The following is a 22,569-nucleotide window of genomic DNA, read 5'->3' as shown; positions in this document are numbered from 1 at the left end:
TCTCTTGAGATGTCTTAGGCCTCCCTCAGATGTTTTTTTTCAGCGTTTAGCGATACGCTTTCAGCACAATGCCAAACTCTGTTTTCAATGGAGCCTCTCAGACAGCCGCTCAATCGTGGCGCTTTCCAGTCTGTTCTATTTTTGGGCGTTTAACGCACTTCATCAATGATGATGAGTGCTAAAAGCGATGCTGCGGCTGAAAACTAAAGTAAAACGTGGCAAAGCACTGTGATTTAAATTGCAGCCCTTTGCCGCATTCATGTGTGAGGGACGCCTTCGAGTTGCCTCAATGTGTTACCTGTGTCTTTCCGTACCCTCCCATCAGTGGCTTATTTCAGAATATTAGTGATAGTGTTTACTGTCATTGTTACTCCATGGAAGAAAACATTGCTGCCAACTTGCAATTGTTGCACAATGTCTGCTTGCATAAGGTTACATTGAGGTTGTACCGTATTTCTCGGATAATAAGCTCTACCCTGATTTTTGGGGGAGGTTTGAAATGTAAGCCTTCCCCTGAAAATAAGCCCTTAATAAACTACCCGAAAAAAAACCCATCAATACTCACTTGGCCTGTGGCGTCTGAGTCCCTCGCCCTGCTCTCCGGCACTGCGGCAGGCTACTGTGGCCTCTGCACTGATATATCGCTCTCTTTCTGGTGACGGGGCTTTGAATGTCCCGCCTCCAGCAAGCGAGTGCTGTGATTGGATCACAAGCGCCAGCCAATCAGAGTCGGCGCTCGATCATTCACAGCCATTCAGTGAGTGACATCACTGAATGGCTGTGATTGGTTCATCCAGTGCTGGCTCTGATTGGCTGAGCCAGCGGCACTTGTGGTCCAATCACAGTACTTGTGGAGGGGGGGTATTCAAAGCCCGTCACCAGAAAGAGTGATATGTCAGCGCAGAGGACACGAAAGCCTGCCAGAGACCAGCACCAAGGTCTCAGGTGCCACGGGCCAGGTGTGTATGACTCCCCCCAAAAATAAGACACCCTGCCTCTTTTGGAGCAAAAATTAATATAGGACAGTGTCTTATTTTCGGGGAAACGCTGCAAGACCAGAAGTAGCCGTGCAGCCCTACTAATTGTTTAATGCACACTGTATTGCATTAGAACCAAGTTATCACCATGCATACCCATCTCTAGCGCAGTATGCACTTCTGAAACACTTCATGGATGGACTCCTGTGGGTATTGTTAACGTTACATATTTGGAAGTTTCCCACGGACTAAATATTATTTATCTGGATTCAAGAGAAATGCAAAAAAGAAAAGTCGGGCCGCTGATCATGTGTCTGCATCCAGCCTGCAGTTACAGCATGTCCCATATACGGGACTCTCTTCTGCTCATCCTAGCTGAAGACAAATGGATTTTTTTCCCTTATTTGGATAGAGCTTGTGGAAGCCATGGCAGATCTCCAGCATTCCTGCCTCGGATGCTGGAGAAACTAGTAGCAGAAATGTCCTCAGGCAGAGCTTTGAGTTTGGAGATGAAATTTGTGGGATCTGTAAAGCCCTCGCCTACAACGGAGGCCGAATATGCTGTATGAAATAAGTGATGTCTAGTGATACTATTGATGAGCTTTCCTCAGGATCGGTCATCAATAGTTGATCTGCAGGGATCTCAAGTGGCAGATCCCACAGATTACTGGGCGGTCAGGGGTGTAGCTATAGGGGATGCGGTTGCACCCAGGCCCAGGAGCCTTAGGGGGCCCGTAAGGCTTCTCTTCTCCATATAAGAAGCCCGGTACTTTGAATAAAGCATTATTAGGGGCCCTGTTACAGACTTTGCATTCAGACCCAGAAGCTTCAAGTTACAGCTCTGACTAGGCCCACTGTCATTACGAACAGCTGTGGAGGCAGACAGTGCTGTCAACAAAGCAGTGGCCCGGTTTGGTACTGCAGGCACAACTCCCAGTGAATTCGATGGTAGCTGTGCCTGCGGTATCAATGTGGACCACTGCAATACAGACAATGCTATCTGCTTCCAGCACTGCCCAGACTGACAATCCGCCGGGAATTCTTAACGGTGGACCTTTGCCAATCAAGTATTGATGACCTATCCTGAGGATATCAAAGCGCGATATCAACATGCTGTGGCTTTAAGAAGCGCACCACAGGTCAGTGTATCCCGCCGGTCTCTTCCACAGCGTGTGAACATCTTGAAATCTCATCCTCCTTGATTTTCTGCATGCAAATTCATGGCTGAAAATACGCAGCGCATCTACCTCGTGTGACCACATCCGAACTATTTAATAAACCTACATTATCAATCTGCTTTCCCAAGTGGACACGAGGTTATTCAACAGGTCCCTATGTTCATAACCTCAGCGGTGGATGCCACTAAAACCAGTTGAATCCATGCCATCTGCCCAGAAGAATCACATTTGTTGGGCGGGTGGGGTATTCTATCTAAATTTTAATCAAATCACGCGTTTCAAGGCATTTCCGCAAATAGGACGATGGAACAATGCCTCCATAGCGCCACCTATTGGAAATCAGCACTCCTGCAAGTCAATGTCAGACCTTCTTCACAGATGCGAGGGGATGCATATATTTTTATGCAACAACGCATTGTACTCTCATCCAGAATCAGTTTTACAATGTGATATCCGTCCGAGTTTCTCAGACCGATATTGCGCTTGCCTGTGTGAATGCACTCCAAGGAGAAGCAATGCCCTTCCTGACCCAAGCCGTATCGGATCAGAGCAATATCCGTAAATCCTCATAGATTGATATGGTAATCATCTAGAACGCGGGATGTACTAATGACGGCTACAAGGGGGATTTTAGTACTTACTTGGTCCAAAAAATGTTTCTAATACTGTATGCAAATTGCCACCACTTTGTGAAAAGTCTCATAAGCATACCAGTTCCAAAATAGACTAAAAGCTTCCTGCGCTCATGTGGTTCTACCTCATGTAGATAAAGAAAGGAAGACCAAGTCCAATCCAATGGTATTTGTCAAAAAAAAGTCCAGATAAAAGCACTTAAAGGGGTTGTCCCGCGAAAGCAAGTGGGGTTCAGCACTTCTGTATGGCCATATTAATGCACTTTGTAATGTACATTGTGCATTAATTATGAGCCATACAGAAGTTATTCACTTACCTGTTCCGTTGCTAGCGTCCTCGTCTCCATGGTGCCGTCCAATTTCAGCGTCTAAACGCCCGATTAGACGCGCTTGCGCAGTCCGGTCTTCTCCCTTCTGAATGGGGCCGCTCGTGCCGGAGAGCTGCTCCTCGTAGCTCCGCCCCGTCACGTGTGCCGATTCCAGCCAATCAGGAGGCTGGAATCGGCAATGGAACGCACAGAGCCCACGGTGCACCATGGGAGAAGACCTGCGGTCCACCGTGGGTGAAGATCCCGGCGGCCATCTTCGCAAGGTAAGTAAGAAGTCACCGGAGCGCGGGGATTCGGGTAAGTACTATCCGTTTTTATTTTTTAAACCCCTGCAACGGGTTTGTCTCGCGCCAAACGGGGGGGCTATTGAAAAAAAAAAAACCCGTTTCGGCGCGGGACAACCCCTTTAATGCTTCTGTCCCAATGTCAGGATAAAAAGCGAAAGTTGAGCAACGCGTTTCGGCTTATAAAACGCCCTTATCAAGCATAAAACCCCTGTCTACATAATATAACTATATATAGTGAGACATCCATACCATTTGTCCGTATAGGGAGAGGCCGCCATTCTAATGCCGGGCACACCAGGCGCAGCTGTGATGCTAGTGATGTGGCATACTACCCAGAGCGCAATGATTGCCAGCTTTTGGAATGCATATCGCGTTCCATTGCGACGTCTCAACGCGATGTGTCACAGCTGCTCCTGGTGCACCCAGCGTTAGGATGGCGGCCTCTCCCTATACGGACACATGGTATGTATGTCTCACTATATATAGTTGTATTATGTAGAAAGGGGTTTTATACGCCGAAACGCGTCGCACAACTTTAGCTCTTAGTTTATTTTGGAACTTTCTTTTCCCCGCTTTGTATATCAATTTGGGGCTCCTTCGGACGGCGGCTCTACATATTATATGGATTATGGGGGACCTCTAAAGAAACCTTGATAAGCCTACCAGGATCATTGGTGCAAGCAGGCTTCTGCCTTGTAGGAGACCTGCTTAGCACCAGGTGAGTTAAGTTTATGGTTTTCTATATTGAATATATGATTTTCTTCAAGGCGCTGCCCATTTAAATCGATAAGCATGCCAGAAGATGTTAACAGCGGGATGCAGTTGATAGCTGTATACAAGGGATAATGTGCCCCCTAGTGTGGAGTAAAGGAATAACGGACGTCACTTTTAATATTGGGTTATAAAACTGTAACGTCATCTTAGACAGGAGAATTTTCTGACAGTCACTCTCATGGAATGATGCTTGTTAACCAGTTAACTAGGGTTCAAAGAGGATCTGCAGCAGCTAAGGGGGAATTATTATTTCTTCTTACTTTCCTGTGCTCTCTGCAGATCTCTGACTTTTGCAACAAAGTTGTCATTTTGCTGCAAAACTTGGCATGCAGTTCCATCTCAGGCGGATATGCAAATGATTAGAGCTGTGGTGATTAGAGGAACTGTCTTGTCACCTGAGACCCTAAGGCTAGGGTCACACAGGGCGGATTTGTTGCAGTTTTGCTGCGGTTTTTCCATTGCGGTTTTGACGCAGAAGAACTGCTTCTGTGGCAAAACCGCTTCAAAGGTTAATTTGGGCTTGCGGATTTTGCCGCGGATTTTCGCAAGCGGTTTTTTACTTTTGTCGCGTATTTGGTGCGGTTTTGGCTGCGTCCATAGAGGTCTATGGACAAAAAAGTGCTGCGGAAAAGACCAAAGAATGAACATGCTGCATCTTTTAAAACCGCGATGCAGTTGCATTTCCGCACTGCGGCTGTGCGGAAAAAATCCATCCTGTGAGAACAGCTTTTTGGCAAATCTCATTTGTGCTGCATTGCACTGCAAACGCAGCGGTTTTGCTGCAGTGCGGATATGCAACGGCAATCCGCGGCAAATCCGCCCTGTGTGACCCCAGCCTAAAAGTGGTTCCCCTCCCCGCCCCCTTGGCCTACTAAAGGCTCTCAGAGGCTCCTTGTGTGTAATAACCTCCTCTTCTCCTCGTGTAGAGCTTGTTGGCCACTAGACGTCTCTACGACGCAGAGAAGAGATTTCACCCGTTACCAGAGTCTGAGAGGGGCGCATTTATGGGATTCAAGAAGTTAAATAGTCATATAAATGAATTGTCCCCCACCCGGCTGTTCTGACCAGACTGTTAGGAGGTGTTGTGACCAGTGGATGTGTGAGGGCACACGAGGTGACCGGGCTCAGGACCCCTGACAGACCACCAATAGAGAGGAGCGTCTGACCAGACTGTTAGGAGGTGTTGGGTCCAGTGGATGTGTGAGGGCACACAAGGTGACCGGGCTCAGGACGCTGTCTACAGACCACCAGTAGAGAGGAGCGTCTGACCAGACTGTTAGGAGGTGTTGGGACCAGTGGATGTGTAAGGGAATACAAGGTGACCGGGCTCAGGACCCCCGACAGACCACCAGTAGAGAGGAGCATCTGACCAGACTGTTAGGAGGTGTTGGGGCCAGTGGATGTGTGAGGCCACACGAGGTGACCGGGCTCAGGACCCCCGACAGACCACCAGTAGAGGCGATCATCTTATAAGCATGAGCAGCTCCAATTGTTTTGTTGTCCACCATCTAGAGACAGAGGGTGCCATCGTTACACCCCTGTGTCTGTCAGAACAATTTCCAGGTACTTGGCTGAAGGACCTTTGGTCTCACAGTACCTATTATGACATCCACCGTCGCCTCCGTTTGCAGTGGTGTCATGAATGACAAAACTGGACACCACAGAGTGGAACCAGGTTGTCTTCAGCCAAGAATCCAGGTTTAGTTTGGGCACTGAGGACCGCCGTGTTCATGTCTCGAGACCTCGGGGTGAGTGCCTAAATCCTGCCTTACTGTCCCCAGTTTTTTTTTCCTCTTATGCACAACATTGATCTGCATAAAAATAAAAAAAGCACAAATATAAAAAATACACAGTGAACATAGAAAATACACCGGTGTGAAGGGCCCTAACTCCATGTGTACGGGGGGGGGGGGGGATTCTCCCTTCCCTCTCATAGTCTGACATAAGTAGTGGAAGGTGACCAGTTTGGGGGAAAAAGTCTTCTATTACATCGTCTGACAAAGTAACATACTTCATTTAATTTTTTTATAGCCGATTGTCTCGCATCATTTTTTTTTCTTGTTCCAAAAAGTTAGATAGGGTGAAGTAGGGCACATGTAACATTGTCCTTGGTTGCAAGGTAACTAACCACTATTTGTCTCATTGCAGCAAAATCAATGCCTAACATTAAGTAACATTATTGACTTTGGTTCTCTTTCTTTCTCTCTTTCAGGGTGGAATTTCAGAACAAGTTCTATGTCGGAACAGGGTTTAAGTTCATGCCATTCTCATTTGAGACCATCAGAGAGGGCAAATTCGATGACTAAAATTGCCCATCCAGAGTGTACTCCTCCTCTGCCTCCCCGTCGTCCTCTCCTGCCGTGGTGAATTGATGTTGAACCCTTGCCTGTTCTTCACGCTTCCTAGGGTCAGAGTAGTCCTAGATGGTCCATAGTCGGTGTGTTGCACAGGAGCCCAAATATCCCGTTAACGGCCTTCCAGAAGTGGAGAAGTAACAGCCTTGACCACTAGGGGTCACCCAAGTCACTCCATGTCTGGAAATGTAGCTTGAAAATACAGAACATGTGCACATCGCGTTCTCCTCACCGTCCTCTACCTCATTATTTTGCTCAGTAGGAATAAATGTATTTTTTTTTCGTATGCTATAAATCTTAGGGTTTCCGAAGCTAACGGACACAACCCTTTTTGGGAACTTTTGTAGCACTTAGTCCAGAGATAAGTCCTCATAGCTCATCCTTGGAGGGTGCCACACTGTTGACAGAAACTTCCCTCTCCTCAGACATGGACCCTCGGATCAATGATGGTTCAAAAAAAATTAAGTAAATTGCATGGACTCAAACAATTAACCCCTTAATCACCACAGTGAACAAGTTCTAAATTTTCTGTATATGCTTTCACAATGATTATTACTATACTCAAATCTTGCGGCAACATCATCAATCTACAAGTCTGCGGGGGTCGATATTACGATCTGCAATTTCCATCGGAGTTTCCAGATAGTTATGTATCAGCTTCTCCTATCCTTATCTGCTTTGGTTAATACCAGATATACAAGACCCCATTGAAATGTGCGATGTGGTATCGTAACAGCGCTTTTAAAGGGAGTCCGTCACCTACTTTCATCCCTTTCGGCTAAGCTTATGGGCTAAAATAGGTGACTTGTGGAATCCGGGGATATATGTATTATGCTTACCTCCTCTGAGTGTCAGCTTTGGAAGCCACAAGTAGCCTTTGGAAGCCACATGACGCTGCTAAGTAGTCCCCCTGTCCTAATTTTATAATGGGCGGATTACATTGCAGAACCCCCCAATGCATTCAGAGTCAGCTGTTAAGGATAAAAGTAGGTGACAGAGGCTTTTTTTTAAGGGGAACCCTAAAAGATCTACTCCATGTCTTAAACAAGATTTGTAATATCTTATTCCAGAGGCTGAAGTCACAAGTTTCCAGCGAGGCGGTCTCTACTTGTACCCTCCTGACATCTCTCCCTGTGTTCTCTCAGATCAGTGTTATTACAGATCCCTAGATTTACTGAACCCAGCAGCGCTTTACTTATAAAGGGGCTATCCAGCTGTAAAAAAAAATCTTGTTGAAGGCCTAACACTAACATAAGGCTTTTAGGGGGCGGTCACACTTTTTTTTTTTTTTTTACATGCATTAAACATATAGTTTTTGATGCTGTTAAAATGATAAAAAGCCAAATGCAAACCTAGACCTCATTTACACTATTATGTTTTCTTTTTTTTTTTTTTTTTTAAAGGAACCGTTAAACCGATACGTTTATATAGATTTTTACAAAAAGTATACACTTTTCTGAAGAAGAGGAGACTCTTGGAGTTTGTTGATCTTTCTCTGCCTAAGTGTCATAGGAGCAGCTCTTCAGAAAGCCTCCGCACCGATCTCTGTGTAGTGGCCGGTACTTGTGACTGCTCCATTGAGAGCCGTGCCTGCAGTTACAGGCGCCGGCCACTACACGGAGATCGATGCGGAGGCTTCCACTCTGTGTTATTACGACGCTGACGGCACAGCTGATTGGCCTGGGTTCCGAGTGGTGGACTCCGGCCGATCAACTATTAATGACCTATCCTGATGATAGGTCATCAATAGTATTTCACTGGAAAACCCCCTTTAATGGAAAACGGAAGCTAGTGGAAAGCGATCCATTGGCTTCCGTTGTTCATTTCCGCTTTTTTACTTTTTTGCTGCTCTCAGTGAAACAGCTAGACGGAAGACTAGCGTGAAAGTAGCCTATCTGTTATTAAATCGGATACGTATTCTTGAGAGAGAAATGTATTCTGCAATGTACAATAGGTCAGACTATAGGAGAACATACATAGAAAGAAAGAAAAAAAGCATAAATGAACGTGCACGTTTATTTGCGGGACACAACAATGTAGTCAACTACGCTACAGCGTGCTGAGAAGAACTTGTGAAACGTAGATTATAAAAGTTATGTATACATTATACATTTTTATACTTCTAACTACCTAAAAACATATATGTTTAATGCATATAGAAAATTCTGAACGCTCCCTTTAAGAATGTGTTTTCCTTTTTGAATGCGTCCTGTTTTGTTGCTCTGAAAACTAGTCATGTGACCTTGGTTCCACGGCCGACATCAGTGATGTTTCATTTTCTAGCCCTCTCACTCCACCCAGAATGCAGGACGCCATTGATCATGTGACAAAGACTTCTCTCCGCCCCGCACTGTTAATTGGGTATAATTACACACAAACGCAAAGGCTGTCCCTGCTTGTTGGCATCTTTTTATAGAAGAAATGGGGCTGCACAAATTGCAGCCCCATGTCAGCGTCCTTCTTTGTATCAGAGCAATCCCTGGAGTGCATAGCCTAGTGCGCTCCAGGATGTCCCTGTTCTGCTTCTTGTCCCGTCCTCCATTCCCCTTTTGCCTTTGGTGACCATGCAGAGCAGGGAAGAATTTGTCACATGATCAATGGCGTTCCGTATTCTGGGCGGAGCAAGAACTGAAACGGCACACATGACCTGAATACAAAACATTATGGATCTCGGGAGTAAATCGTAGCAGAAGGGTCACATGAGCCGTTTCCAGAGCGACAAAATGGGGCTGTTTCAAATTGGAGAACCCTTTAGTAAATGCTGTCTATTAGCGCTATTAATTCAATAAGATATGTACTTTTTTAATGCTGGCTAATCGGTTTAATTTTCTTGCAACAAATACAAAAAAGCGGAGCAAATTGGCCTCTGCTTGTAATATGGACTCCATAAGTCTAAGATGACACTGAATTGAGCATAGAGACAGGAAGGGTTGTCACAGGTGCGCAGGTAAAGTTGCTAATAAGAGATGTGAATGGCAACCTGCTACAAGTCAGCACAGAGGTAATCTATTGGGAGAAATAAAAAAGTTTTTAAACACCTAAAGGAGCTGTACTATGGAGCTGGTGGCCGTTCCCCTTTATACGTGAAGTTTTAAAAGGCCCTCTCCACTTTTATAGAAGGTTGTTAAAATGGTTGACCGTGTCCGCACTCTCTAGAGATAGTCAGCAAGCATGTATTCTGTACGACTATTCGCCGGCGACACCGCTGAGGAGTTGTGTGCAGTACATGATGCATTTGTTATAGGAGCTCTATCGCCACCTTGTGGAGGTCGTGTGTACACTTTTACTTTTCAGGTACGAAGGTCCTGACCATCGTTGCCGACGACTCACTGTCCCATTATGTGTTTACATCTGTGATTCCTCAGTTTGCTGTCAGATTCCTATGATGTGATTCTGTTGTTGCTGCTGCTGTGAATCGGTAAATGAAGTCTCCCTACTTGTGATATTAAACCCTTAATTTATGACAACCTGGAAATTGGCTCTTCAGTTCTTGGTTACTTTGGCTCAAACCGAAGTTCTAAAAGTTTTAAGCTCTTCTAATGTTTCTGGAGTGGCTAATTCCCAAGACTGTGGGTATGCCTATATGTAGAGGTTGCTGCCGTGGAGGGGAGTATTTCGTCTGTACAATCTTTTGATAGGTGGTACATGTCACAACCACATGAATGCCAGGACCTAAAGTTCCCAGTCGAACATTGCCCAGAGCATCACAGTGCCGCCTCCGGGGAATCCTCCCACAGTGCATCCTGGCGCTAGCCCATCCCCCAGGTAAATGATTTGCACACACAACCGTGATTCATCAGACCAGGTCTCCTCCTTCCATTGCTCCATGGTCCATTTTTGATGCTTGTGAGCTTTCAGCTGTGGACAGGGGTTGTCTAACCAGTCTCTGACTACACACTGTGATCTCCTGTGTGATCTGACACCTTTGAATCATAGCCAGGAGAAACTTTTTGAGCAGTTTGTGTTACAGCCGCTATCCAGCCGGACTAGTTTTCACTCTCCACGTGCATTAATGAGCCTTAGACATCAGTGCTTCCTCAGCTGTCCCTCCTTGGACCACTTTTGGTCGGTACTAGCCTTGAGTGAACTTTTGAAAAGTTCGTCCAGTTTGTTGAATTTCAATTTAGTCTGAATTAGATCAAACCAAAACTTCACTAATATCCCTAAAATTAGTGTGCAACATCAGTGGGGGTGGTCCAGTGGTTAATACTAGTGACGAGCGAGCATACTCGCTACGGGCAATTGCTCGAGCGAGCATTGCCCTTAGCGAGTACCTGCCCGCTCGAGGGAAAAGGTTCAGGTGCCGGCGGCGGGCAGGGATTTGCGGGGAGGAACGGAGGGGAGATCTCTCTCTCCCTCTCTTCCCGCTCACCCCTGCTCATCGCCGCAACTCACCGCTCCCCTGCGCCGGCACCCGAACCTTGTCTCTCGAGCGGGCAGGTACTCGGTAAGGGCAATGCTCGCTCGAGCAATTGCCCTTAGCGAGTATGCTCGCTCATCTCTAGTTAATACTTTTGCTGTGCAGCTGGGGTCCTGGACGAAGACAACATCTGCATGGAGTTTGTATTTTCCTAATAATCACCTTTTATACCGCACATTTCACACAGTTCTTTACATCACTTGATTTTTTTTCTATCCTGCAGATGTTGCCCTTGGTCAGATTTGAATCCAGGACCCCAGTACTATAAGACAAACAGTACTAACCACTGAGCCACCCTGTCAGTCAGTGGGTTCCATTGGGCTCTGCTCACATTTGCATCACAGTTTCACATGTAAGAAGTATGAAAACTCTTTCAAAGCTTGCCAGAACTGGAGATAAGTGAGAGAAACTAGTGATCATAAAGAAGATATTTGAGTATTTCTGTATTTCCTGTCGGTAATACCACTGAAGAACACTACAGTCAGCTACTCCCCAGCATAAATGTACAGGATAGGCGATTCTAAGTATTTTTGTAGTAGGTTTTATAATCCTATTCTGTACAGTTTTCTTACAAACCCCTTCTTCAGCTAGAGGAGGACTGGGCTGAGAACTACGTCTCAATCTAGGTGTGTCTGCCCTGATTATCTCTAGAATATCTTCACATGCAACTTGTTCTGTTCCCATATTACAGTTTATTAATGTGTCTGAATTAAATGTATTTTATTAGCCCTGTATCCCACCAGCTCCAGTATTGCTCTCCCAGCTCATATGCCAGGCACTGTGAAGGGAAGCCCTTCTATGTTGCAGACAGCTTCCCTCCTCGCAGCGCTCGATCCCCGCTGGACCCTATTCACTTATAGAGGCTCAGTGCCTTGGGATTCCTGTTGTAAAGGGGTTATTCAGTAACTGGACAACCCCTTTAATAAAGTTACGTTGAATTATGCGGGATGGAAAACTATTATCGCATGACGTTTTCAGGTACCAGATGACATTATTAATCCAGGACAATTGAGATTATCCTGATGGTTGGTAAAAAGTTCACTTGAGGTGGCCGAGGTGTTCAATCAAGAACACCCAGGAAGATGTCAGCGAGCGCGCAGACTGTCAGGAAACTGATTCAGAAGTTCAGGGAAACTGGACGTGTCCAGGACAAACCGAGAGCTGGTCCTCCAAGCGTTTCTTCTGATCACTAGGTGTCGACAGCTATGCTAGCTGTTTTCACGAAGAGTCCACAGTAAGCCCTCGTGTCCACGGGCGGATTTGATTGGTGGAATCCGCGGTTGGCATCCACGCAGGAGATCCACAGTTCAAGCCGCCCATAGGAAATCACGGAGTATCTGCACCTCCATGCGGATTTGTTTTGCAGATTTTTTGTGCAGAAATGAAATTGCTGCGTGCTCCATTTTACGATTGATTCCGCGTGGATGGGCTCCATTGATCTCTATAGAAGCGAGAAATCTGCAATTCAATTGTGGTTGCATCACGTATTTGTAGGCGGATACATCTTTGGTTGCGTTTGGTGCACCGTAGAAAAAAGATGGCGGAATTTAGTTTTTGTTTTTTTTCATTTTACTCTACTTAGAATTTTATTTTAAGTTTTTCAGTACATTAAATGGTACCATTGAACTCATTTCACAAAAAACAAGCCCTCATACATCTGTTAATGAATAAATTAAATGATTACGATTTATTTAAAAGGAGGGGGGGAGGAAAAACAAAACTGGGAAGGAAAAAAAAAAGGGGCCATGTCCTTAAGAGGTTAAAAATGGTTGCAGGTACTGAAAAATGACAATACCTATCAATATCTGGTGACATTCTACCCTTAAATCATGAATCCCCTGCCCCTCTTTTCATTGAAATTTCTTGGGCTGAATCCAAGATGGCCAACAGGCACCACCAATCTAAGTGTTCTACAAAGTTTCCTACTTTTCATTGAGGTGATATTCTGGGTGGTCCTGACTTTTGAATCCCCCTGTATATTGCGAGGTTCATGCATCTACAGGCAGGAATAATCAGGGTTAATGATAGATGTAAGAGAAGTCAATTCCTGACATATTAGACCTTCAGAGACTTGTTGCTGTGTTGGCAGCTTGACACAAAACTGTCAGTAAATAAATTCCCCATATTCGCATTCATCACTTCCTGGCGGATGTAATTACCTGCTGCCCCCCGGAGCTGTAAGTTGTACAGAGGTGACAGGTTAATAGCTGATTGACTTCCATGATAAATGTACAGCTTGATATGCTGCATCGCTTATACATGCCATGTTTGCCCATTATGTAAGACATACGTGTCCTTCTGTCTTTCCGACTTGTGCTGGCAAAGTTACATACTAGTGGCAGTGATGTCATTTGCCCGCAGGGGGTGCTGTAGCACTGTTTGTCAATGGGACAGGACGTTTCCTGTATGCCCATATATCAGTCCACGTGAGCACTAGATTTCGGGGTCCCTGACTCGTCGTCTTCACCCAGACACTGATGATCACGGGAATACTATTCATACACACTGATATGTGAAGACTTCATTGAGCAATAAAAGGTGCCTTCTTTTGGGGTAACCTGCATTAAACTAGTGATAGTTTGTTGGGTGTTGAAAAGTTAACTTAAAAGGCCTAATGAGGATGGAGGGTGGGTTGGAATTGGGGAAGTCATCTGAGGTTCGTTTTAGCATAAATTGCTGATACTGCTTTTATGTTGGGCTGTTATCCACACACTTCAAACGCTTTCCTCGCCCCTCTTCAGTCTGCCCCTACATTCAACCGCAACAGCCCTCACAAAAGTTTTAAATGGACTGAGGACAGCTAAATCGAGGGGCGGCTACTCCCTACTAATCCTCCTTGACCTCTCTGCTGCATTGGACACTGTCGACCATGGTCTCCTTTCCCAGTATGCTTCACTCCATTGGCCTAAAGGACACTGCTCTCTCCTGGTCCTCCTCCTCCTACCTCTCTGACTGCTCTTTTGGCATCTTCTTCACTGGATCTTTCTCCTTTCCACTCCCCCTCGCTGTTGGGGTCCCTCAGGGCTCGGTCCTCGGCCCCCTCCTTTTCTCTATCCACACAGCCCCAATTGGAAAAACCATCCACAGATTTGGCTTCCAACACCATCTCTACACTAACAGCATCCAGTTATACACCTCTTCCCGTGAGATCTCCAAAACATTATCGACTGTTTGTGCTGTCTCGAACACTATGTCCTCCCTTTTTCTCAAACGTAACCTCTCAGAAACTGACCACCTCATCTTTCCGCCCTCAGCCAGTTGACATTCCCCTAACACCTCCATATCAGTATCTGGCGCCACCATAACCCCCAGACAGCATGCCTGCTGTCTTGGGATCACACTGGATTCGGACCTCTCATTTAAGTCTCTTTTACGTGGGCTACAAAATGCATGTATGAGAAGCCAATGGTTTCCAATGGGTTCTTTCACGAGAGATGTTTTGTAGCCTGAGAGAACCCATAGGAAAGCATAGGCTTCACATTCATGCGTTTGTAGCGACGTCACATCACTACAAAATCGAGCGATTTTTGTAGCCCGTATGAAACAGGACTTACCCCCATAGCCATTCTCTGGCCTGAACATGCTACCTCCACCTGAGGAATATCTAAAATCCATCAGTTTCCAACCACGGACATGCTAAAGACACTTGTCACCCTCATGCATTCCCAACTTGACTACTGCAACTCGTTGTTCATATGCCTTCCCTGCACCAGACTCTCCCCTCTCCAATTTATACTAAATGCGACAGCTAGACTCCTCTTTCTATTCAGCGCCTCTCAGATGCCTCTGCACTATGCCAGTCACTGCATTGGCTGCCCATCTACTACAGCAGGGGTCCCCAACTCCAGTCCTCAGGGACCACCAACAGGTCATGTTGTCAGGATATCCTATGGTAAGAACACCTGTGGCAATGTCTGAGGCACTGACAATAATTACATCACCTGTACAACACTGAGGAAATCCTGAAAACATGACCTGTTGGCGGTCCCTGAGGACTGGAGTTGGGGAACACTGCACTACAGAACTCAATTCAAATTCCTCACCCACAATGCTGACCATGGAGCCACGCCATCGTACATCGCTTCCCTTTTGTCCATACATCACCCAGCCTGCGCTCCACTCTGCTAGCACCCTCAGACTAAGCACCCCTCTAATACAAACCTCACTTGCTCTCGTCCAGGGCTTCTCTAGAGAAGCACCGATCCTCTGGAACGCTCTACCCCAAAACATCCAGACAATCCCCGACATGCGGAACTTCAGATGCGCCTTAGACGCTTCAAAGACGCATACCAAACCTCTTGATCTAGTCCCCCATCCCTACAATATGCCCCCTGCCCCTCCCTATGGCTTTCCACTTTTGCCCATCATGTACACTTCCTGCCCCACACCTCCTGTGCTACCCCACCCCGCTTGTGTCCTAAAAACTGTATATCACATGTTATCGTCGCATTGCTGTGTTCCCCCCCATACTCAACCCCGTTTCCCTTCTGTTATCACCCCACCCCCTTTGTTTTCCAAATAATTGAACACCACATGTAACTCTTGTAATTTCTGTAAATTTTCGTATTGTTGGTCTTTCCCATGTGCCTTGAAAGCGCTGCAGAATAAAAGGGCGCTATATAAATAAATATTATTACATAGTGATGTATATGTATGGAAGTGGTGGGGCTGTCAAAGGGGTTTGAAAGCGGTTGTAAAAAAAATGCAAGCTGCATGCAGCGCCTCTCTTGTCCATGGGCTGTGCCTGGTATTGCAGGTCCCTCTCATTCTCTTTACCCCTTCACGACATCTGCTGCGGCAGTTGTTGGGTGTCGGTGTATGACGCACAAGGGCATGTTTGGTGCAGAAAACAATAGTCCGTTTTTTCCGCGAAGAGGTACTCAAACTCGCAGCCTCCGGTAATCAAGGATGGATGATGCAGCAGCGGCTGGGCACATGATGCAGCGCACACTGGGTCGCTGTAGAAGCACAATCTTGGCTCCATTCTCATAATCAGAGGGGAATTCTCACGGGTAGACTGCCTGGTACTGCAGGAGGCCTGGCCCGGGTACTAGAACGTGTCTTCGTGCTGTGCCAGAGGGACTTGTTCAGTACCCCAGTGCCTCCTTGTTTGCTGGAGGCGCTGCGCAGATTCTTCTACTTACTGGACGCTCTACGCACACAGCTTTTTATATCTCGTGCGTGAGCCTGGTGTCGGCACGCACCACATGTGGAACCGCAGCCAGACAGTGTTAGATATCAAAGTTGTAATAAAACCTTTATTCTTGCCACTAGAGAGCGAACTCCGCCAATAACTCGCTGTAAGGGCTCGTTCACATGGGCCCATTTACCACGCATTTTTCGCACCAAACGCTGTGGGTTTTGATGCAGACTTTAGTAGCGCATCCGCTGCAGACATTCTGCGACAAATTCATCCTGTTCGAGTATGCCCTCACATGGGCGGCTCTGACTTGTTACCTCACAGCCGATAAAAAATGAACCTAGTTTCACGCGGGTGCTCGCGATTTTGCCGTGTGAAAATCACAGCAAAATCGCACCTTTGTTCCTGTGATTTTTGAGCGTGAGCAAGTGTTTTTTTTTTAAATCTCGCATTGCTACCGCTCGAGTTAAAATTGTGCGTTTTTTAAAATGCGAATGTCGATAGGACTTGCTAATGTTAAATTCGCATCGCAAGTTTGTTGCGCTGCGATGCGATAAAAAGTAGGCTCCATAGGAAAACATGAGAGATAAATCAAACCACAAAACGCAAAAAGAGAGCGTGCCGCGATTTTTTTTTCTCACTCAACATTGCATGAGTGAAAACATCGCTAAGCCCTCCCTCACACAGGCGTTGCTGAAAGCGCCCCGATTTACGTTTGCCGCACTCTACAAGCCAATCACAGGGTGCAGTAGTGCACAAACAGACATAGCTGCATCGCACTCAGGCTGCACGCATACAAATGAGAATCTCATGCAAAGTTTTGTGCGTTTTCGAAGCGCACAAAACGTGCACAAATATAAACTCCATTCTTTTGATGAGCGATTTTTATTTTATTTTTCCCCTCGCTGCCGTGCGATGTGATGTTTCACAATGGAATCTCCAATGGGAAACGCTTGCAATCCTCTAGCGAAGCACGGAACACGCCTGAGTATCGCGATTTCACAGAAGTGATGTTTTTGAATGAAAAGCATCGGCATGTGATGGCGCAGTCACATGACCGTATGGGTAAAATGCTGCGGGGATCATGCAGCGTTTACCAGCCTGTGTGAGACGGCTAACGTCATGTACGGCAGCGAGTGCACCGTGTATGACCACGTATCTCACGCACAGTCATGCGCCGTGTCATATTTGTCTTTTTTTACAAAGTCCCCACTGTCTCATAGCGGGGTTGTGTATGTATTGTCACCCATATGCAATGTGTTACGTATGGATGGCGTTTGCATATGTTACCCATACAAAATAGGACTCGCGGTACAGTGAGAAATAGAGCATGCTGCCATCTTTTTCTCGCACGTGTTTACACGCTAAAGTAAACGGATCAATGAAAGTCCATGTACTTTCACTGACTCCATTCACCGTGTGTCAAGCAGCCATGCATTGCGTGCCAAAATCATGGATCTTGTCAATAAGCCCTTTAACGCACATTGGCAAACGCAGTACGGGCCGATATCGCACTTATGCATCTGCGGCATCACAAAGTCCAGGAACGGCTCACGGTTGGACACTTCATTGTCTGATATAGAGCGCCAGGAGGGATCTTATCAAATGGCCTTTAATGATCCGGCATAAGACATGACACGAGATGTTCGGCCCACGCAGGAATCTGCGCCATCTGATCACAGCTGCAGGTTTCCGCATCATAAACTCTCCTTGACATTTTATTGCGCATTTTTCGCTCTACTGACTTTAATCGTTAAAAATATCATAACGCAGCAGCATGAAGTGTTTTTATTATTCTTCGGCCCCAAATTATAGTCCGTTGAAAGGGAGATTCTCTCACCAGGAAACCCAAACATTCCTCAGTAACCAGTAACTCTTGTCTGCTTCCCCATGAAAACCGAGCTGGGCAAAGGTTATGCAGCAGATTTATGAAAACTGTCTAAAGGCCCATTTACACCAGCCGATGGTCGCTAAAAAAAATCGCTAATCGACGATCGTTTTAGCGATGATCACTGTGTCTAAATGTGCGCCCATCGTGCGCTTCTCCTGCACTGCTAGCTGATCCGTAAGTTCAGTCCAACCTAAAAATCATCATTCACTCTTATCAGCAGTTCTCCACGGGGAGTGCTGATAACATTGTTTCCCCGTGGAGAACAAAGGATCTAAGTGCAGATAATAGCCTCCGGCTATTAACTGCTTTCAGCAAAGGCTTCATTTGCACACTAATAAGCTATTAAATAGCTGAGTAGCTACTTAATAGTTTATGCAAAATGATCGCTCAAAGTTGTCACCCAAACTGTCGTTTGAGCGATCATCGGCTGGTGCAAATGGGCCTTAAGGGCTCCTGCTCACGGGCAGATATTTGCTGTGGAATCCATGGTCAGCCTCCACACGAGGGAATCTGCAGGAACAAAGATGAAAATAAAAACCCTGAAAAATAAAATCTGTACTGCGCATGTACAACGGCGAGCGGCCAGGTCCATCCGCAGTGAAGATTCTCCAGCTACAGAGCAGGTACGCGCGGACGCCACTGCGGGCATGCGGAATCCGGCTCTGCCGTATACAGGAGATCCAAGGTTGTATTCTCACGGGCGAGTTTCACATGTGAGTTCCCTCCAATAGCGATAAGGACAGAACCTGCATGTGTTAACAGATTCAGTGTCTTTATTCACACGAGCGATTTTGAACAATCAACAGCAGAATATCTGCACCATAATCAATGCCAAAAAGTCTCTGTCAAAATACGCGCCAGACTTCACCCCTTCAATGGAAAGGGGGAGATGTGCTGCGATCTGCATCCAAATCAACAGCAAATAGTGTGAATTTTGACATGCATTTTGATGCACCACAATCTGCTATGATGTAAACGGAGCCTTAGAAAGTTTCAGAATTCTCCCATTATGTCTATTGAACCATCACACCTCTCGACGGATTGGACTGCATGGGTGACGCCACAACGCAACCCCCAAACAAGCGTTTGACTCCACGAGTCGCAAACGTCAGAGTTATGAAGGAAATGAGCAACAAAATCTTGTAGCCGTAAATGGGTGAAAAAAAGTTGAAACAATTGGAAATTTTTGATTCAACACACCGGAGGCTGGAAGATGCCTAATTGCACAGTGAAGGACCGATTATTACTGGCATCACCAAGAAAATCCTTAACCCTTTCCAATCCAATTTGTATTCTGGTTTTCCTAGGGGGCTTACTCTTTTTCTGCCATTATACATCGGCGCTATCTGCTGGCTAAAGCCAGTACTGCATGAGGTGACACGTTGGATAGGCTCCGACAGCAGAGAGGCTGGCAATATACAGTAAGAGAACTCCGACGGACGTCTTCCAACATCGTAGCTGTACAGCCTTAAATCATAATGTCTTCAGAAGTCACAGTGGATTGGAAAGGGTTAAGAAGACTTTCACAAGGAACTGTCATTTTTTATTCCACTGTCCAAGAGCTACTAAAAAAGTAAAATTGCCCCCATATCAAGTTTTTCCATTAGTATAACAGAAAAATCACATCGCATTCGCATGAAAGTCGCATTTGCATCCGAGTACGATGGAAATTTTTCATGAAAGAAGTGCTGCGATTTTTTTTTTTTTGATCTGTGCAACCGAAAAATAATCGCTCCTATAAATTAACCCATTAGTTATTTTCCCGGTGAGCTCCGCCAATATCACAAGTGATCGGAACTTGCACGGGAAAATAGTTTGTGTAAACATGGCCGACTGCAAGCTAGTTGAAACTCGCCAGCACAACCCATGGCCTTGGTTCTGATCGTCTCAGTAGCTATTCCAGAACGTTCCACAAACCGTCTCAGGAATTTAGTTGTTATTTCTCCAAACAGTCGAGTCGGGAATTTGAGATTTCAGCCCCTGAAGCAAATGATTAATATAGAAAGTAGAGATCTGTCTTCTGCCGGCGCAGTGTGGGAAGCTCGCCGCTCGTAAGTCGCACGCCGCTTCCTCCCAACCTCTGACCTTGACTGGAATGATCACAGCGACCTCATGTGAAATATTTATTTCTTTATTTACAAAACATCCATATTAACAAAGTGACAAAATATAATACTCCTATATACAACAGAAGGGACAAGCCGGCGGAGGACCGACACGAGGTACCACCTATGACCACAAAACCAATCACCACCGCTGCAATGTTACATATAAAGGGGCATTTTAGGTTGGCACTAGATGGCTGACATTGAAGAATGGGCATGGACTGAACTGTGTGTGTCCAAATTAAGGGTGGACTTAATGTACAACTTGTCCACCCTTCATTTTCTGTGAATTTTGTTAAAGTGACCCTCTAGTATTGGGACAAAGTTCAACTCCAGGACCAGAGAGGAGGGGAAGGTGTGTGTGTGTGGGGGTATTATTACCTGCAGTTGTTACTCTCTGATGTCCCTCCGATCCACTGGTTCCAGGTCCGGTCTTCAGCCTTCCAAGATGGTCGCCACAATTTTATGCTACACAGTGAATTGGTAGTGTTAGACTTCGAGGCACTATACCTGCTCTCTGATTGGCCAGCGCTGATCATATGATCAGTGCTGGCCAATCAGAGAGCAGTGCAAAGTGGGCATTAGATAGCTAGAACATTTCTGCAGGAACAGACGGAAATGGGACCCAGAACTTGCAGAGCAAAGGGGTAATATAATCTCCTCCCCATCCGGTCCCAGAACAGAAATTTCCCCAAATCCAGAGCGTCACTTTAAGGACTTCATCTTTTTTACAATGCATATTCAATATATTATTCCTACATGCCAGCCAAACCCTCAGCGGGAAGTAATGCACATCACAAACACTGGGTGGCCCGACATGGACAAATATAGCACAGACATCTCCCAACAGAGTATCATCAAATCATGTTGTCTTCAAAGCTGATGACTGTGCCCCATACTGGATATGTCAAGCCAATGGAAGACCCCTATAGGACTTATTTTGCCCCAGGGAACCCCAACCTTAATCTGAGAGAGAAGCATGGAAACATAAAGAAAGCTAACAGATATTACACGGTGGCAGCGTCATAGACATACAGAAATTGGATTACCCAAGTGTCTCTTAGTCAATAGGTGGGGAAAGGGTTATTGGCCCTGATTGGCTGACATATTGCAGTTTTACCTTATGGCTTTTGTATGCATAATTCCTCAAAGGTGTTGAACACCTACTGTAAGCTGGTCACAGCTAGGTCCTCTGTGGCCTCCTGACACTGAAAGTGACTCTCTAGTTTCCGAACAAATTCCTGTCCCAGGACCAAAAGATTGGGGTGTATTACCTTCTGTTGTTCTTCTCTGCCAATGTTCCTCTAATCCGCTGGTTTGGACCCTGTTTTCAGCCGCTAATGGCAGCTGCTATTTTCTACTTCCTAAGGCACACTGCACTGCTCTCTGATTGGCGAGCACTGATCACACGATCAGTGCTGTCCAATCAGACAGCAGGTATAACGCAGTGGTAGTCTAACACTATCATTGCACTGTGGGGATAAGGTAGTCTGAAAATTGAATCGGCCATCTTGAATAACTGAAAACGGGACCAAGAACCAGAGGATTGGAAGGCATCAGACTAACAGCAGGTACTATATAAGATTTTGTCCCGATACTGGAGCGCTGCCTGAAACTGCAATTAATGTGAGCTTGTTCTTGTGACACTTAAAGGAGATGTCTCGAGGAAGCAGTTAAATTTTTTTTTTGCCCAGTCCCCCCCATTAAACATACATTACTAAGCCCCCCTGTAAATGACATTTCTAGCTGGTTCGTACTTACCGTTCCAGCGTTTCAGCAACTTATATAAGTTTCCTCAAGATGGCCGCCGGCTCTTTCCCCGTCGCTCGCTGCAGCCCGACGTGCGCGCTCCCGAGACGCCGCCAGCTGTGTCTCCATGGCAACCGGACGCATCGCAGCCGCCGACCAGACGCCCCGCAGCCGCCGACCAGACAGCAGGTAACCGGCGCTAGCCCCCGGCTCCCCAGCGCTAGACCCTCAGCCCAGGTGAAGGCCCCGGAGCCCAGCGCTAGGTTCCGGAGCCCAGCGCTAGTTCCCCCGGCCTAGCGGCAGCCCCCCCCGGCCTAGCGACAGCCCCCCCATCGCAGCGGCAGCCCCCCCCGGCCTAGCAACAGCCCCCCCATCGCAGCGGCAGCCCCCCCCGGCCTAGCGCTAGTTCCCCCATCACAGCGGCAGCCCCCCCCCGGCGCAGCAACAGCCCCCCCCGGCGCAGCGACAGCCCCCCCGGCGCAGCGGCAGCCCCCCCCCCCCCGGCAGCCCCCCCCGGCGTAGCGACAGCCCCCCCCCCCGGACAAATCACTTACCTGGGAGGCTTCTCGGGGCTGCTGGGCTGGGCTGGGCTTCTCCGCTGGGCAGCTCCAGTTTCTGCACCTTCCTCTAACAGAGGATGGTGCAGAATGGCCGCTGCAGCGCGCTCCCGAGCAGTGACAGCTCGTCTGCGCATGCGCAGAAGAGCTGTAGCGGGGAGCACACTGAAGCGGCT

At 46.7% G+C, this 22,569-nt stretch overlaps 1 protein-coding gene across 4 annotated transcripts in view; it reads left to right on the top strand.

Annotated features, from left to right (window-relative positions):
• Positions 1–10,006, top strand: part of ATP6V0A1 (ATPase H+ transporting V0 subunit a1) — a 79,575-nt gene extending 69,569 nt beyond the window's left edge. For all 4 annotated transcript variants that reach the window (XM_066585883.1, XM_066585884.1, XM_066585885.1 and 1 more), the window contains one exon: positions 6,390–10,006. In XM_066585883.1, coding sequence (XP_066441980.1) covers positions 6,390–6,483 — 94 coding nt within the window. In that variant the 3' untranslated portion in view covers positions 6,484–10,006. The remainder of the gene's footprint in view (positions 1–6,389) is intronic.
• Positions 10,007–22,569: the final 12,563 nt, after the last annotated feature.

This window comes from Eleutherodactylus coqui, chromosome 13 (assembly GCF_035609145.1).
Source record: "Eleutherodactylus coqui strain aEleCoq1 chromosome 13, aEleCoq1.hap1, whole genome shotgun sequence".
Classification (NCBI taxonomy): Eukaryota; Metazoa; Chordata; class Amphibia; order Anura; family Eleutherodactylidae; genus Eleutherodactylus; species Eleutherodactylus coqui.
The sequence above is the reverse complement of the archived record's forward strand: the minus strand, read 5'-3'. Positions and strand labels throughout refer to the sequence as shown.